This window comes from Scyliorhinus torazame, chromosome 4 (assembly GCF_047496885.1).
Source record: "Scyliorhinus torazame isolate Kashiwa2021f chromosome 4, sScyTor2.1, whole genome shotgun sequence".
NCBI lineage: Eukaryota > Metazoa > Chordata > Chondrichthyes > Carcharhiniformes > Scyliorhinidae > Scyliorhinus > Scyliorhinus torazame.
In genome coordinates this window covers 14,969,076-14,983,503 of record NC_092710.1, presented here as the reverse complement: position 1 = coordinate 14,983,503, position 14,428 = coordinate 14,969,076, and the positions used below count along the sequence as shown (strand labels likewise).

Here is a 14,428-nt window from a genome sequence, read left to right as displayed (position 1 = left end):
AGGGAGGGTTGTAGGGGCTGGAGGAGGTTACAGAGATAGGGAGGGTTCTGGGGGCTGGAGGAGGTTACAGAGATAGGGAGGGTTCTCGGGTCTGGAGGGGGTTACAGAGATAGGAAGGGTGTAGATCTGGAGCAGGTTACAGAGATAGGGAGGGTTGTAGGGGCTGGAGGAGGTTACAGAGATGGTGAGGGTTGTAGGGGGCTGGAGGTGGTTACAGAGATAGGGAGGGTTGTAGGGGCTGGAGGAGGTTACAGAGATAGGGAGGGTACTGGGGGCTGGAGGAGGTTACAGAGATAGGGAGGGTTGTAGGGGCTGGAGGAGGTTACAGAGATAGGGAGGGTTCTGGGGGCTGGAGGAGTTTACAGAGATAGGGAGGGTTGTAGGGGCTGGAGGAGGTTACAGAGATATGGAGGGTTCTGGGGGCTGGAGGAGGTTACAGAGATAGGGAGGGTGGTAGGGGCTGGAGGAGGTTACAGAGATAGGGAGGGTTCTCGGGTCTGGAGGGGGTTACAGAGATAGGGAGGGTTCTCGGGTCTGGAGGAGGTTACAGAGATAGGGAGGGTTCTGGGGGCTGGAGGAGGTTACAGAGATCGGCAGGGTTGTAGGGGCTGGAGGAGGTTACAGAGAATGGGAGGGTTCTGGGGGCTGGAGCAGGTTACAGAGATCGGGAGGGTTCTCGGGTCTGGAGGAGGTTACAGAGATAGGGAGGGTTCTCGGGTCTGGAGGAGGTTACAGAGATAGGGAGGGTTGTAGGGGCTGGAGGAGGTTACAGAGATAGGGAGGGTTCTGGGGGCTGGAGGAGGTTACAGAGATAGGGAGGGTTCTCGGGTCTGGAGGGGGTTACAGAGATAGGGAGGGTTGTGGGGGCTGGAGCAGGTTACAGAGATAGGGAGGGTTGTAGGGGCTGGAGGAGGTTACAGAGATAGGGAGGGTTGTAGGGGCTGGAGGGGGTTACAGAGATAGGGAGGGTTGTGGGGGCTGGAGCAGGTTACAGAGATAGGGAGGGTTGTAGGGGCTGGAGGAGGTTACAGAGATAGGGAGGGTTGTAGGGGCTGGAGGGGGTTACAGAGATAGGGAGGGTTGTGGGGGCTGGAGCAGGTTACAGAGATAGGGAGGGTTGTAGGGGCTGGAGGGGGTTACAGAGATAGGGAGGGTTGTGGGGGCTGGAGCAGGTTACAGAGATAGGGAGGGTTGTAGGGGCTGGAGGAGGTTACCGAGATAGGGAGGGGTGTAGGGGCTGGAGGAGGTTACAGAGATAGGGAGGGTTGTAGGGGCTGGAGGAGGTTACAGAGATACGGAGGGTTCTCGGGTCTGGAGGAGGTTACAGAGATCGGGAGGGGAAGGGTCTGTGGAGGGATTTGAAATTTTACGGTGTGGTGGGGCGGGGTGGCAGCCCAAGTCCCCGAGTGGGGGGCCTCGTTGTTGTCGCCTGGAGGGGGCGCAGTGGGAGGTGGGGGAGCCTCCTCAGGATGTGGGGGTCGGCCATCTTGGATGGCTCCGAGGAAAAACCTCCTGACTCCGAGGCAGGCGAATCCTTGAAACGCTCAACCCCAGGGACCGGCGGACGTTGTGGCTGCAGGCGCTGGAGGCTGGCACCGACAGATTTTAGGTGTCTCGGGGAATCGCCTGTTGTGGGGAGCGGGCGGCCGCGTGGGGGCGAAGAGCAGTGACGATGGTGATGGCGCGGAGCGGACGGGCCGAGTGGCCACTATTTGGCGCTTCCTTGCGCTGGGGCGCGCCGTGTTCAGATTACCGGCTGGTCAATCTCGCAAACTTACAAACAGACCGGTCCACCATGGAGTGCCCAACATGATGACAAAGCTGATGTACCACTTCGAGACGAGGACGACGAGGACCCCCAGGACCACGCTGGTACCACCCGAAGCTGCCAGGCAGAACTGCGGAAACAGAATCCAGAGCGGCCCATTCGGGTTGGCAGACAAAACAGAGCTGGCCCACTGAACAGGGTGCGTGGAACCTCCACCGTGCAGAAGGAGGTCATTCGGCCCATTCGAGTCTGTCCCGACCCTCCGAAAGAGCGCGCCGCCCGGGCCGCCTCTCCCCCCCCCACCCCCCCCACCCCGCCCCATCGCTGCAACCCCATAAGCCCAACCTTGTACATCCCTGGGCACGAAGGGGCAATTTATCACGGCCAACCCACCCAACCCGCACATCTTTGGACTTGTGGGGGGGGGGGAAACCGGAGCACCCGCAGGAAACCCCACGCACACACGGGGAGGACGTGCAGACTCCGCACAGACAGTGACCCCACGCCGGAATCGAACCCGGGACCCTGGAGCTGTGAGGCGGCAGTGCTAACCACTGTGCTGCCCCTGCCGCCCAAACTGTGGCACCGTATCTAGACATCCTGCCTGAAGTACGATCGCCGTGGAGATGAGGTAACGATTTTTCCATTCACCCCCCCCCCCACCCAGCTCTCCCCCTCCCCCCCATCCTCCTCACCCTTGATGCACGAATTTCTTACCCCCATGATCCTCAGTCTTCTGTTTGTCTTCACCTCTTCATCCTCGGGCATGGACGGGTAGCCAGCGGAAACGTAGCTGCCCGGCGGGAGCTGGGACGCGGTGAAGAAGTCGGGGTAGGCCATGTTTTGGTAAATGGGGTTGGGGGCGGGCAGCGGTTCGTTCTTCTCGGGGGCGTCCGAGCGCTGGCCCTCCTGCGAAGGTGGAAAGAGAGAGCGGTGAGGTCAACGCGAGGCAGACGGAGGAACATTCAACAAAGCGTCGCTCTCGAAGGTCAGCACCTTCCAAACCCACGCCCGCCTCCATCGAGAAGGACAAGAGCAGCAGATACCCGGGAACCCCCCCCCCACCTGGAGGTTCCCCTCCGAGTCACTCACCCCCCCGACTGGGAAATATATCGGCCGTTCCTTCACTGTCGCTGGGTCAACATCCCTTTCTATACTGTCAGAGGGTCAGTACTGAAGGAGCGCTGCACTGTCAGAGGGTCAGTACAGAGGGAGTGCTGCACTGTCAGAGGGTCAGTACTGAGGGAGTGCCGCACTGTCAGAGGGTCAGTACTGAGGGAGGGCCGCACTGTCAGAGGCTCAGTACTGAGGGAGTGCCGCACTGTCAGAGGGTCAGTGCTGAGGGAGTGCTGCACTGTCAGAGGGCCAGTATTGAGGGAGTGCTGCACTGTCAGAGGGTCAGTACTGAGGGAGTGCTGCACTGTCAGAGGCTCAGTACTGAAGGAGCGCTGCACTGTCAGAGGGTCAGTGCTGAGGGAGTGCTGCACTGTCAGAGGGTCAGTACAGAGGGAGTGCTGCACTGTCAGAGGGTCAGTACTGAGGGAGCGCTGCACTGTCAGAGGGTCAGTACTGAGGGAGTGCTGCACTGTCAAAGGGTCAGTACTGAGGGAGGGCCGCACTGTCAGAGGGTCAGTACTGAGGGAGTGCCGCACTGTCAGAGGGTCAGTGCTGAGGGAGTGCTGCACTGTCAGAGGGTCAGTACTGAGGGAGAGCCGCACTGTCAGAGGGTCAGTACTGAGGGAGTGCTGCACTGTCAGAGGGTCAGTACTGAGGGAGTGCTGCACTGTCAGAGGGTCAGTACTGAGGGTGTGCTGCACTGTCAGAGGGTCATTACTGAAGGAGCGCTGCACTGTCAGAGGGTCAGTGCTGAGGGAGTGCTGCACTGTCAGAGGGTCAGTACAGAGGGAGTGCTGCACTGTCAGAGGGTCAGTACTGAGGGAGGGCCGCACTGTCAGAGGCTCAGTACTGAGGGAGTGCCGCACTGTCAGAGGGTCAGTGCTGAGGGAGTGCTGCACTGTCAGAGGGCCAGTATTGAGGGAGTGCTGCACTGTCAGAGGGTCAGTATTGAGGGAGTGCTGCACTGTCAGAGGCTCAGTACTGAGGGAGTGCTGCACTGTCAGAGGGTCAGTACTGAGGGAGTGCCGCACTGTCAGAGGGTCAGTACTGAGGGAGCGCTGCACTGTCAGAGGGTCAGTACTGAGGGAGTGCTGCACTGTCAGAGGGTCAGTACTGAGGGAGTGCTGCACTGTCAGAGGGTCAGTACTGAGGGAGTGCTGCACTGTCAGAGGGTCAGTACTGAGGGAGTGCCGCACTGTCAGAGGGTCAGTACTGAGGGAGCACTGCACTATCAGAGGGTCAGTGCTGAGGGAGTGCTGCACTGTCAGAGGGTCAGTACTGAGGGAGAGCCGCACTGTCAGAGGGTCAGTACAGAGGGAATGCTGCACTCTCAGAGGGTCAGTACTGAGGGAGTGCTGCACTGTCAGAGGGTCAGTACTGAGGGAGTGCTGCACTGTCAGAGGGTCAGTACTGAGGGAGTGCCGCACTGTCAGAGGGTCAGTACTGAGGGAGTGCCGCACTGTCAGAGGGTCAGTACTGAGGGAGTGCCGCACTGTCAGAGGGTCAGTACTGAGGGAGTGCTGCACTGTCAGAGGGTCAGTACTGAGGGAGTGCTGCACTGTCAGAGGGTCAGTACTGAGGGAGTGCTGCAATGTCAGAGGGTCAGTACTGAGGGAGTGCTGCACCATCAGAGGGTCAGTACTGAGGGAGTGCTGCACTGTCAGAGGGTCAGTACTGAGGGAATGCTGCACTGTCAGATGTCTCGGAGCGGCTGCAGGACATTCTGGGGGGGGAGGGTGAACAGCCAGATGTCGTGGTGCACATAGGCACCAACGATATAGGTAAAAAACGGGATGAGTTCCTACAACCAGAATTTAGGGAGCTAGGAGTTAAACTAAAAAGTAGGACCTGAAAGGTAGTAATCTCAGGATTGCTACCAGTGCCACAATCTAGTCAGAGTAGGAATGTTAGGATAGAGAGGATGAATACGTGGCTCGAGAGATGGTGCAAGAGGGAGGGATTCAAATTCCTGGAACATTGGAACCGGTTCTGGGGGAGGTGGGACCAGGACAAACTGGATGGTCTGCACCTGGGCAGGACTGGAACCAATGTCCTAGGGGGGGTGTTTGCTAGAGCTGTTGGGGAGAGTTTAAACTAATGTGGCAGGGGGATGGGAACCGATGCAGGAAGTTGGAAGGTAGTAAAACTCAGGAAAAAGATAATGTTGTGGAGGAGAATGCTGAGCCCCAGGCTAATAGAATAGATGGCATTGAGGTACGTAGGGAAGAGGTGTTGGCAATTCTGGACAGGCTGAAAATAGATAAGTCCCCGGGACCTGATGGGATTTATCCTAGGATTCTCTGGGAGGCCAGGGAAGAGATTGCTGGACCTTTGGCTTTGATTTTTATGTCATCATTGGCTACAGGAATAGTGCCAGAGGACTGGAGGACAGCAAATGTGGTCCCTTTGTTCAAAAAGGGGAGCAGAGACAACCCCGGCAACTATAGACCGGTGAGCCTCACGTCTGTAGTGGATAAAGTCTTGGAGGGGATTATAAGAGACAAGATTTATAATCATCTAGATAGGAATAATATGATCAGGGATAGTCAGCATGGCTTTGTGAAGGGTAGGTCATGCCTCACAAACCTTATTGAGTTCTTTGAGAAGGTGACTGAACAGGTAGACGAGGGTAGAGCAGTTGATGTGGTGTATATGGATTTCAGCAAAGCATTTGATAAGGTTCCCCACGGTAGGCTATTGCAAAAAATACGGAGGCTGGGGACTGAGGGTGATTTAGAGATGTGGATCAGAAATTGGCTAGCTGAAAGAAGACAGAGGGTGGTGGTTGATGGGAAATGTTCAGAATGGAGTACAGTCACAAGTGGAGTACCACAAGGATCTGTTCTGGGGCCGTTGCTGTTTGTCATTTTTATCAATGACCTAGATGAAGGCGCAGAAGGGTGGGTGAGTAAATTTGCAGACGATACTAAAGTCGGTGGTGTTGTCGATAGTGTGGAAGGATGTAGCAGGTTACAGAGGGATATAGATAAGCTGCAGAGCTGGGCTGAGAGGTGGCAAATGGAGTTTAATGTAGAGAAGTGTGAGGTGATTCACTTTGGAAGGAATAACAGGAATGCGGAATATTTGGCTAATGGTAAAGTTCTTGAAAGTGTGGATGAGCAGAGGGATCTAGGTGTCCATGTACATAGATCCCTGAAAGTTGCCACCCAGGTTGATAGGGTTGTGAAGAAGGCCTATGGAGTGTTGGACTTTATTGGTAGAGGGATTGAGTTCCGGAGTCGGGAGGTCATGTTGCAGCTGTACAGAACTCTGGTACGGCCGCATTTGGAGTATTGTGTACAGTTCTGGTCACCGCATTATAGGAAGGACGTGGAGGCTTTGGAGCGGGTGCAGAGGAGATTTACCAGGATGTTGCCTGGTATGGAGGGAAAATCTTATGAGGAAAGGCTGATGGACTTGAGGTTGTTTTCGCTGGAGAGAAGAAGGTTAAGAGGAGACTTAATAGAGGCATACAAAATGATCAGGGGGTTGGATAGGGTGGACAGTGAGAGCCTTCTCCCGCGGATGGATATGGCTGGCACGAGGGGACATAACTTTAAACTGAGGGGTAATAGATATAGGACAGAGGTCAGAGGTAGGTTCTTTACGCCAAGAGTAGTGAGGCCGTGGAATGCCCTACCTGCTACAGTAGTGAACTCGCCAACATTGAGGGCATTTAAAAGTTTATTGGATAAACATATGGATGATAATGGCATAGTGTAGGTTAGATGGCTTTTGTTTCGGTGCAACATCATGGGCCGAAGGGCCTGTACTGCGCTGTATTGTTCTATGTTCTATGTTCTATGTTCTAAAACAGGGACAGAAACAAAAGGCAGTAAGGGGGAAAGTGTAAGGCAGAGAAGCCATAGTCAAAAATCAAAAATGGCGACAGTACAAGGTACAGTGACTGAGGGGAGCTCAGTGAATAGGACCAGGAATACTAAAAGGAATAAAACGGGAAGTGAAAACATTAATGGGAAGCGACGCGGCAGGTTGTTACAGGAAGATATGGGTTCAACGACAAGGAAAATTAGGAGAAAAGTTAAGAGGAAATATAACTTAGGAGAGGTTACTGATCGAGGTGTTAAGATTCAGAACAGAGGTAAAAAAGCCAACATAGGTGTACTTTACCTGAATGCTTGTAGTATTCGGAATAAGGTAAATGAGTTGATGGCGCAAATCATCGTGAATGACTATGATTTAGTGGCCATTACTGAAACATGGTTAAAGGATGGTCACGACTGGGAGTTAAATATCCGAGGGTATCAAACCTTTCGGAAGGACAGAGTGGATGGTAAGGGAGGTGGTGTAGCTCTGTTATTTAAGGATGACATCCGGGCAACAGTAAGGGATGACATCGGTGCTATGGAGGATAAGGTTGAATCCATTTGGGTGGAAATCAGGAATAGTAAAGCGAAAAAGTCACTGATAGGAGTAATCTATAGGCCACCAAATAGTAACATTATGGTGGGGCAGGCAATAAACAAAGAAATAACAGATGCATGTAGAAATGGTACAGCAGTTATCATGGGGGATTTTAATCTACATGTCGATTGGTTTAACCAGGTCAGTCAAGGCAGCCTTGAGGAGGAGTTTATAGAATGTATCCGCGATAGTTTCCTAGAACAGTATGTAATGGAACCTACGAGGGAACAAGCGGTCCTAGATCTGGTCCTGTGTAATGAGACAGGATTGATTCAGGATCTCATAGTTAGGGATCCTCTCGGAAGGAGCGATCACAATATGGTGGAATTTAAAGTACAGATGGAGGGTGAGAAGGTAAAATCAAGCACTAGGGTTTTGTGCTTAAACAAAGGAGATTACAATGGGATGAGAGAAGAACTAGCTAAGGTAGACTGGGAGCAAAGACTTTATAGTGAAACAGTTGAGAAACAGTGGAGAACCTTCCAAGCGATTTTTCACAGTGCTCAGCAAAGGTTTATACCAACAAAAAGGAAGGACGGTAAAAAGAGGGAAAATCGACCGTGGATATCTAAGGAAATAAGGGAGAGTATCAAATTGAAGGAAAAAACATACAAAGTAGCAAAGATCAGTGGAAGACTAGAGGACTGGGAAATCTTTAGGGGGCAACAGAAAGCTACTAAAAAAGCTATAAAGAAGAGTAAGATAGATTATGAGAGTAAATTTGCTCAGAATATAAAAACAGATAGTAAAAGTTTCTACAAATACATAAAACAAAAAAGAGTGGCTAAGGTAAATATTGTCCTTTAGAGGATGAGAAGGGAGATTTAGTAATGGGAGATGAGGAAATGGCTGAGGAACTGAACAGGTTTTTTGGGTCGGTCTTCACAGTGGGAGACACAAATAACATGCCAGTGACTGATGGAAATGAGGCTATGACAGGTGAGGACCTTGAGAGGATTGTTATCACCAAGGAGGTAGTGATGGGCAAGCTAATGGGGCTAAAGGTAGACAAGTCTCTTGGACCTGATGGAATGCATCCCAGAGTGCTAAAAGAGATGGCTAGGGAAATTGCAAATGCACTCGTGATAATTTACCAAAATTCACTAGACTCTGGGGTGGTCCCGGCGGATTGGAAATTAGCAAACGTGACACCACTGTTTAAAAAAGGAGGGAGGCAGAAAGCGGGTAATTATAGGCCAGTGAGCTTAACTTCGGTAGTAGGGAAGATGCTGGAATCTATCATCAAGGAAGAAATAGCGAGGCATCTGGATGGAAATTGTCCCATTGGACAGATGCAGCATGGGTTCATAAAGGGCAGGGCGTGCCTAACTAATTTAGTGGAATTTTTTGAGGACATTAACAGTGCGGTAGATAACGGGGATGTGGTATACCTGGATTTCCAGAAAGCCTTTGACAAGGTGCCACACAAAAGGTTGTTGCATAAGATAAAGATGCATGGTATTAAGGGGAAAGTAGTAGCATGGATAGAGGATTGGTTAATTAATAGAAAGCAAAGAATGGGGATTAATGGGTGTTTCTCTGGTTGGCAATCAGTAGCTAGTGGTGTCCCTCAGGGATCAGTGTTGGGCCCACAACTGTTCACAATTTACATAGATGATTTGGAGTTGGGGTCCAAGGGCAATGTGTCCAAGTTTGCAGACGACACTAAGATAAGTGGTAAAGCAAAAAGTGCAGAGGATACTGGAAGTCTGCAGAGGGATTTGGATAGGCTAAGTGAATGGGCTAGGGTCTGGTAGATGGAATACAATGTTGACAAATGTGAGGTTATCCATTTTGGTAGGAATAACAGCAAAAGGGATTATTATTTAAATGATAAAATATTAAAACATGCTGCTGTGCAGAGAGACCTGGGTGTGCTAGTGCATGAGTCGCAAAAAGTTTGGTTTTCAGGTGCAACAGGTGATTAAGAAGGCAAATGGAATTTTGTCCTTCATTGCTAGAGGGATGGAGTTTAAGACTAGGGAGGTTCTACTGCAATTGTATAAGGTGTTAGTGAGGCCACACCTGGAGTATTGTGTTCAGATTTGGTCTCCTTACTTGAGAAAGGACGTACTGACGCTGGAGGGTGTGCAGAGGAGATTCACTAGGTTAATCCCAGAGCTGAAGGGGTTGGATTACGAGGAGAGGTTGAGTAGACTGGGACTGTACTCGTTGGAATTTAGAAGGATGGGGGGGGGGGGGGGGGATCTTATAGAAACATTTAAGATTATGAAGGGAATAGATAGGATAGATGCGGGCAGGTTGTTTCCACTGGCGGGTGAAAGCAGAACTAGGGGGCATAGCCTCAAAATAAGGGGAAGTAGATTTAGGACTGAGCTTAGGAGGAACTTCTTCACCCAAAGGGTTGTGAATCTGTTATTTAAGGATGACATCCGGGCAACAGTAAGGGATGACATCGATGAATTCATTGCCCAGTGAAGCAGTTGAGGCTCATTCATTAAATGTTTTTAAGATAAAGATAGATAGGTTTTTGAAGAATAAAGGGATTAAGGGTTATGGTGTTCGGGCCGGAAAGTGGAGCTGAGTCCACAAAAGATCAGCCATGATCTCATTAAATGGTGGAGCAGGCTCGAGGGGCCAGATGGCCTATTCCTGCTCCTAATTCTTATGTTCTTATGTCAGAGGGTCAGTACTGAGGGAGTGCTTCACTGTCAGAGGGTCAGTACTGAGGGAGTGCTGCACTGGCAGAGGGTCAGTACTGAGGGATCGCTGCACTGTCAGAGGGTCAGTACTGAGGGAGTGCTTCACTGTCAGTGGGTCAGTACTGAGGGAGTGCCGCACTGTCAGAGGGTCAGTACTGAGGGAGTGCCGCACTGTCAGAGGGTCAGTACTGAGGGAGTGCCGCACTGTCAGAGGGTCAGTACTGAGGGTGAGCTGCACTGTCAGAGGGTCAGTACTGAGGGAGTGCCGCACTGTCAGAGGGCCAGTACTGAGGGAGTGCCGCACTGTCAGAGGGTCAGTACTGAGGGTGAGCTGCACTGTCAGAGGGTCAGTACTGAGGGAGTGCCGCACTGTCAGAGGGTCAGTACTGAGGGAGTGCTGCACGAGAGGGTCAGTACTGAGGGAGTGCTGCACTGTCAGAGGGTCAGTACTGAGGGAGTGCCGCACAGTCAGAGGGTCAGAACTGAGGGAGTGCCGCACTGTCAGAGGGTCAGTACTGAGGGAGTGACGCACTGGCAGAGGGTCAGTACTGAGGTAGTGTTGCACTGTCAGAGGGTCAGTACTGAGGGAGTGCCGCACTGTCAGAGGGTCATTACTGAGGGAGTGCTGCACTGTCAGAGGGTCAGCACTGAGAGAGTGTTGCACTGTCAGAGGATCAAGACTGAGGGATTGTCGCACTGTCAGAGGGTCAGTACTGAGGGAGTGCTGCACGAGAGGGTCAGTACTGAGGGAGTGCTGCACTGTCAGAGGGTCAGTACTGAGGGAGTGCTGCACTGTCAGAGGGTCAGTACTGAGGGAGTGCTGCACTGTCAGAGGGTCAGTACTGAGGGAGTGCTGCACTGTCAGAGGGTCAGTACTGAGGGAGTGCCGCACTGTCAGAGGGTCAGTACTGAGGGAGTGACGCACTGTCAGAGGGTCAGTCCTGAGGGAGTGCCGACTGTCAGAGGGTCAGTACTGAGGGAGTGCCGCACTGTCAGAGGGACAGTACTGAGGGAGTGCCGCACTGTCAGAGGGTAAGTACTGAGGGAGTGCTGCACGAGAGGGTCAGTACTGAGGGAGTGCTGCACTGTCAGAGGGTCAGTACTGAGGGAGTGCCGCACAGTCAGAGGGTCAGAACTGAGGGAGTGCCGCACTGTCAGAGGGTCAGTACTGAGGGAGTGACGCACTGGCAGAGGGTGAGTACTGAGGTAGTGTTGCACTGTCAGAGGGTCAGTACTGAGGGAGTGCCGCACTGTCAGAGGGTCATTACTGAGGGAGTGCTGCACTGTCAGAGGGTCAGCACTGAGAGAGTGCCGCACTGTCAGAGGGTCATTACTGAGGTAGTGTTGCACTGTCGGAGGGTCAGTACTGAGGGAGTGCCGCACTGTCAGAGGGTCATTACTGAGGGAGTGCTGCACTGTCAGAGGATCAAGACTGAGGGATTGTCGCACTGTCAGAGGGTCAGTACTGAGGGAGTGCTGCACGAGAGGGTCAGTACTGAGGGAGTGCTGCACTGTCAGAGGGTCAGTACTGAGGGAGTGCCGCACTGTCAGAGGGTCAGTACTGAGGGAGTGACGCACTGTCAGAGGGTCAGTCCTGAGGGAGTGCCGACTGTCAGAGGGTCAGTACTGAGGGAGTGCCGCACTGTCAGAGGGACAGTACTGAGGGAGTGCCGCACTGTCAGAGGGTAAGTACTGAGGGAGTGCTGCACTGTCAGAGGGTCAGTACTGAGGGAGTGCTGCACTGTCAGAGGGTCAGTACTGAGGGAGTGCTGCACTGTCAGGTGGTCGGTACTGAGGGAGTGCTGCACTGTAAGAGGGTCAGTACTGAGGGAGTGCCGCACTGTCAGAGGGTCAGTACTGAGGGAGTGCCGCACTGTCAGAGGGTCAGTACTGAGGGAGTGCTGCACTGTAAGAGGGTCAGTACTGAGGGAGTGCCGCATTGTCAGAGGGTCAGTACTGAGGGAGTGCTGCACTGTCAGAGGGTCAGTACTGAGGGAGTGCTGCACTGTCAGAGGGTCAGTACTGAGGCAGTGCCGCACTGTCAGAGGGTCAGTACTGAGTGAGTGCCGCACTGTCAGAGGCTCAGTACTGAGGGAGTGCTGCACTGTCAGAGGGTCAGTACTGAGGGAGTGCTGCCCTGTCAGAGGGTCAGTACTGAGGGAGTTCCGCACTGTCAGAGGGTCAGTACTGAGGGAGTGCTGCACTGTCAGAGGGTCAGTACTGAGGGAGTGCTGCACTGTCAGAGGGTCAGTACTGAGGGAGTGCCGCACTGTCAGAGGGTCAGTACTGAGTGAGTGCTGTACTGTCAGAGGGTCAGTACTGAGGTAGTGCTGCACTGTCAGAGGGTCAGTACTGAGGGAGTGCTGCACTGTCAGAGGGTCAGTACTGAGGGAGTGCCGCACTGTCAGAGGGTCAGTACTGAGTGAGTGCTGTACTGTCAGAGGGTCAGTACTGAGGTAGTGCTGCGCTGTCAGAGGGTCAGTACTGAGTGAGTGCTGTACTGTCAGAGGGTCAGTACTGAGGGAGTGCCGCACTGTCAGAGGGTAAGTACTGAGGGAGTGCTGCACTGTCAGAGGGTCAGTACTGAGGGAGTGCTGCACTGTCAGAGGGTCAGTACTGAGGGAGTGCTGCACTGTCAGGTGGTCGGTACTGAGGGAGTGCTGCACTGTAAGAGGGTCAGTACTGAGGGAGTGCCGCACTGTCAGAGGGTCAGTACTGAGGGAGTGCCGCACTGTCAGAGGGTCAGTACTGAGGGAGTGCTGCACTGTAAGAGGGTCAGTACTGAGGGAGTGCCGCATTGTCAGAGGGTCAGTACTGAGGGAGTGCTGCACTGTCAGAGGGTCAGTACTGAGGGAGTGCTGCACTGTCAGAGGGTCAGTACTGAGGGAGTGCCGCACTGTCAGAGGGTCAGTACTGCGTGAGTGCCGCACTGTCAGACGCTCAGTACTGAGGGAGTGCTGCACTGTCAGTGGGTCAGTACTGAGGGAGTGCTGCCCTGTCAGAGGGTCAGTACTGAAGGAGTTCCGCACTGTCAGAGGGTCAGTACTGAGGGAGTGCTGCACTGTCAGAGGGTCAGTACTGAGGGAGTGCTGCACTGTCAGAGGGTCAGTACTGAGGGAGTGCCGCACTGTCAGAGGGTCAGTACTGAGTGAGTGCTGTACTGTCAGAGGATCAGTACTGACGTAGTGCTGCACTGTCAGAGGGTCAGTACTGAGGGAGTGCTGCACTGTCAGAGGGTCAGTACTGAGTGAGTGCTGTACTGTCAGAGGGTCAGTACTGAGGGAGTGCTGCACTGTCAGAGGGTCAGTACTGAGGGAGTGCCGCACTGTCAGAGGATCAGTATTGAGGGAGCGCTGCACTGTCAGATGGTCAGTACTGAGGGAGTGCTGCACTGCCAGAGGGTCAGTATTGAGGGAGTGCTGCACTGTCAGAGGGTCAGTACTGAGGGAGTGCTGCACTATCAGAGGGTCAGTACTCAGGGAGAGCTGCACTGTCAGAGGGTCAGTACTGAGGTAGTGCCGCACTGTCAGAGGGTCAGTACTGAGGGAGTGCCGCACTGTCAGAGGGTCAGTACTGAGGGAGTGCCGCACTGTCAGATGGTCAGTACTGAGGGAGTGCTGCGCTGTCAGAGGGTCAGTACTGAGGGAGTGCAGCATTGTCAGAGGGTCAGTATTGAGGGAGTGCCGCACTGTCAGAGGGTCAGATTGGCCTTGCTAAATTTTCCTTTAATTGGGACAAACTGGAAAAAAAATTTGAAGTGAAGTTTGATGAGGTCAAATCTGTTGCAATGGGTGGAAATGGTGGGCCGCGCGATCAATTCATGGACCCAGAGTCCTACTTCCTGCAGTACTTTTCAATGTTTCTCAATCAGAATACACCATAGCAAACAGCCCAACTGCCCAATCCACATACACACTTCCCGGGGACCCCCTGTACATACTGACACACTCCCCGGGGACCCTCTGTAAATACTGACACACTCCCCGGGGACCCCCTGTAAATACTGACACACTCCCCGGGGACCCCCTGTAAATAGTGACACACTCCCCGGGGACCCCCTGTAAATACTGACACACTCCCCGGGGACTCCCTGTAAATACTGACACACTCCACGGGGACCACCTGTACATACTGACACACTCCCCGGGACCACCCTGTTAATACTGACACACTCCCCGGGGTCTCCCTGTCAATACTGACACACTCCCCGGGGACCTCCTGTAAATACTGACACACTCCCCGGGGACCCCCTGTAAATACTGACACACTCCCCGGGGACCCCCTGTAAATACTGACACACTCCCCGGGGACCCCCTGTAAATACTGACACACTCTCCGGGGACCCTCTGTAAATACTGACACACTCCCCGGGGACTCTCTGTAAATACTGACACTCCCCGGGGACCCCCTGTAAATACTGACACATTCCCCGGGGACCCTCTGTAAATACTGACAC

The 14,428-nt window shown here is 53.2% G+C and overlaps 1 protein-coding gene across 1 annotated transcript in view; it reads right to left on the bottom strand.

The window, feature by feature from the left end:
* LOC140411561 (uncharacterized) overlaps positions 1 to 14,428 on the bottom strand; it is a 121,235-nt gene that overhangs the window by 90,148 nt on the left and 16,659 nt on the right. The window contains exons 2-3 of the mRNA XM_072500643.1: positions 2,486 to 2,677; positions 1,779 to 1,898 (exon numbers count right to left, since the gene is read on the bottom strand). Coding sequence (XP_072356744.1) covers positions 1,779 to 1,898; positions 2,486 to 2,677 — 312 coding nt within the window. The remainder of the gene's footprint in view (positions 1 to 1,778; positions 1,899 to 2,485; positions 2,678 to 14,428) is intronic.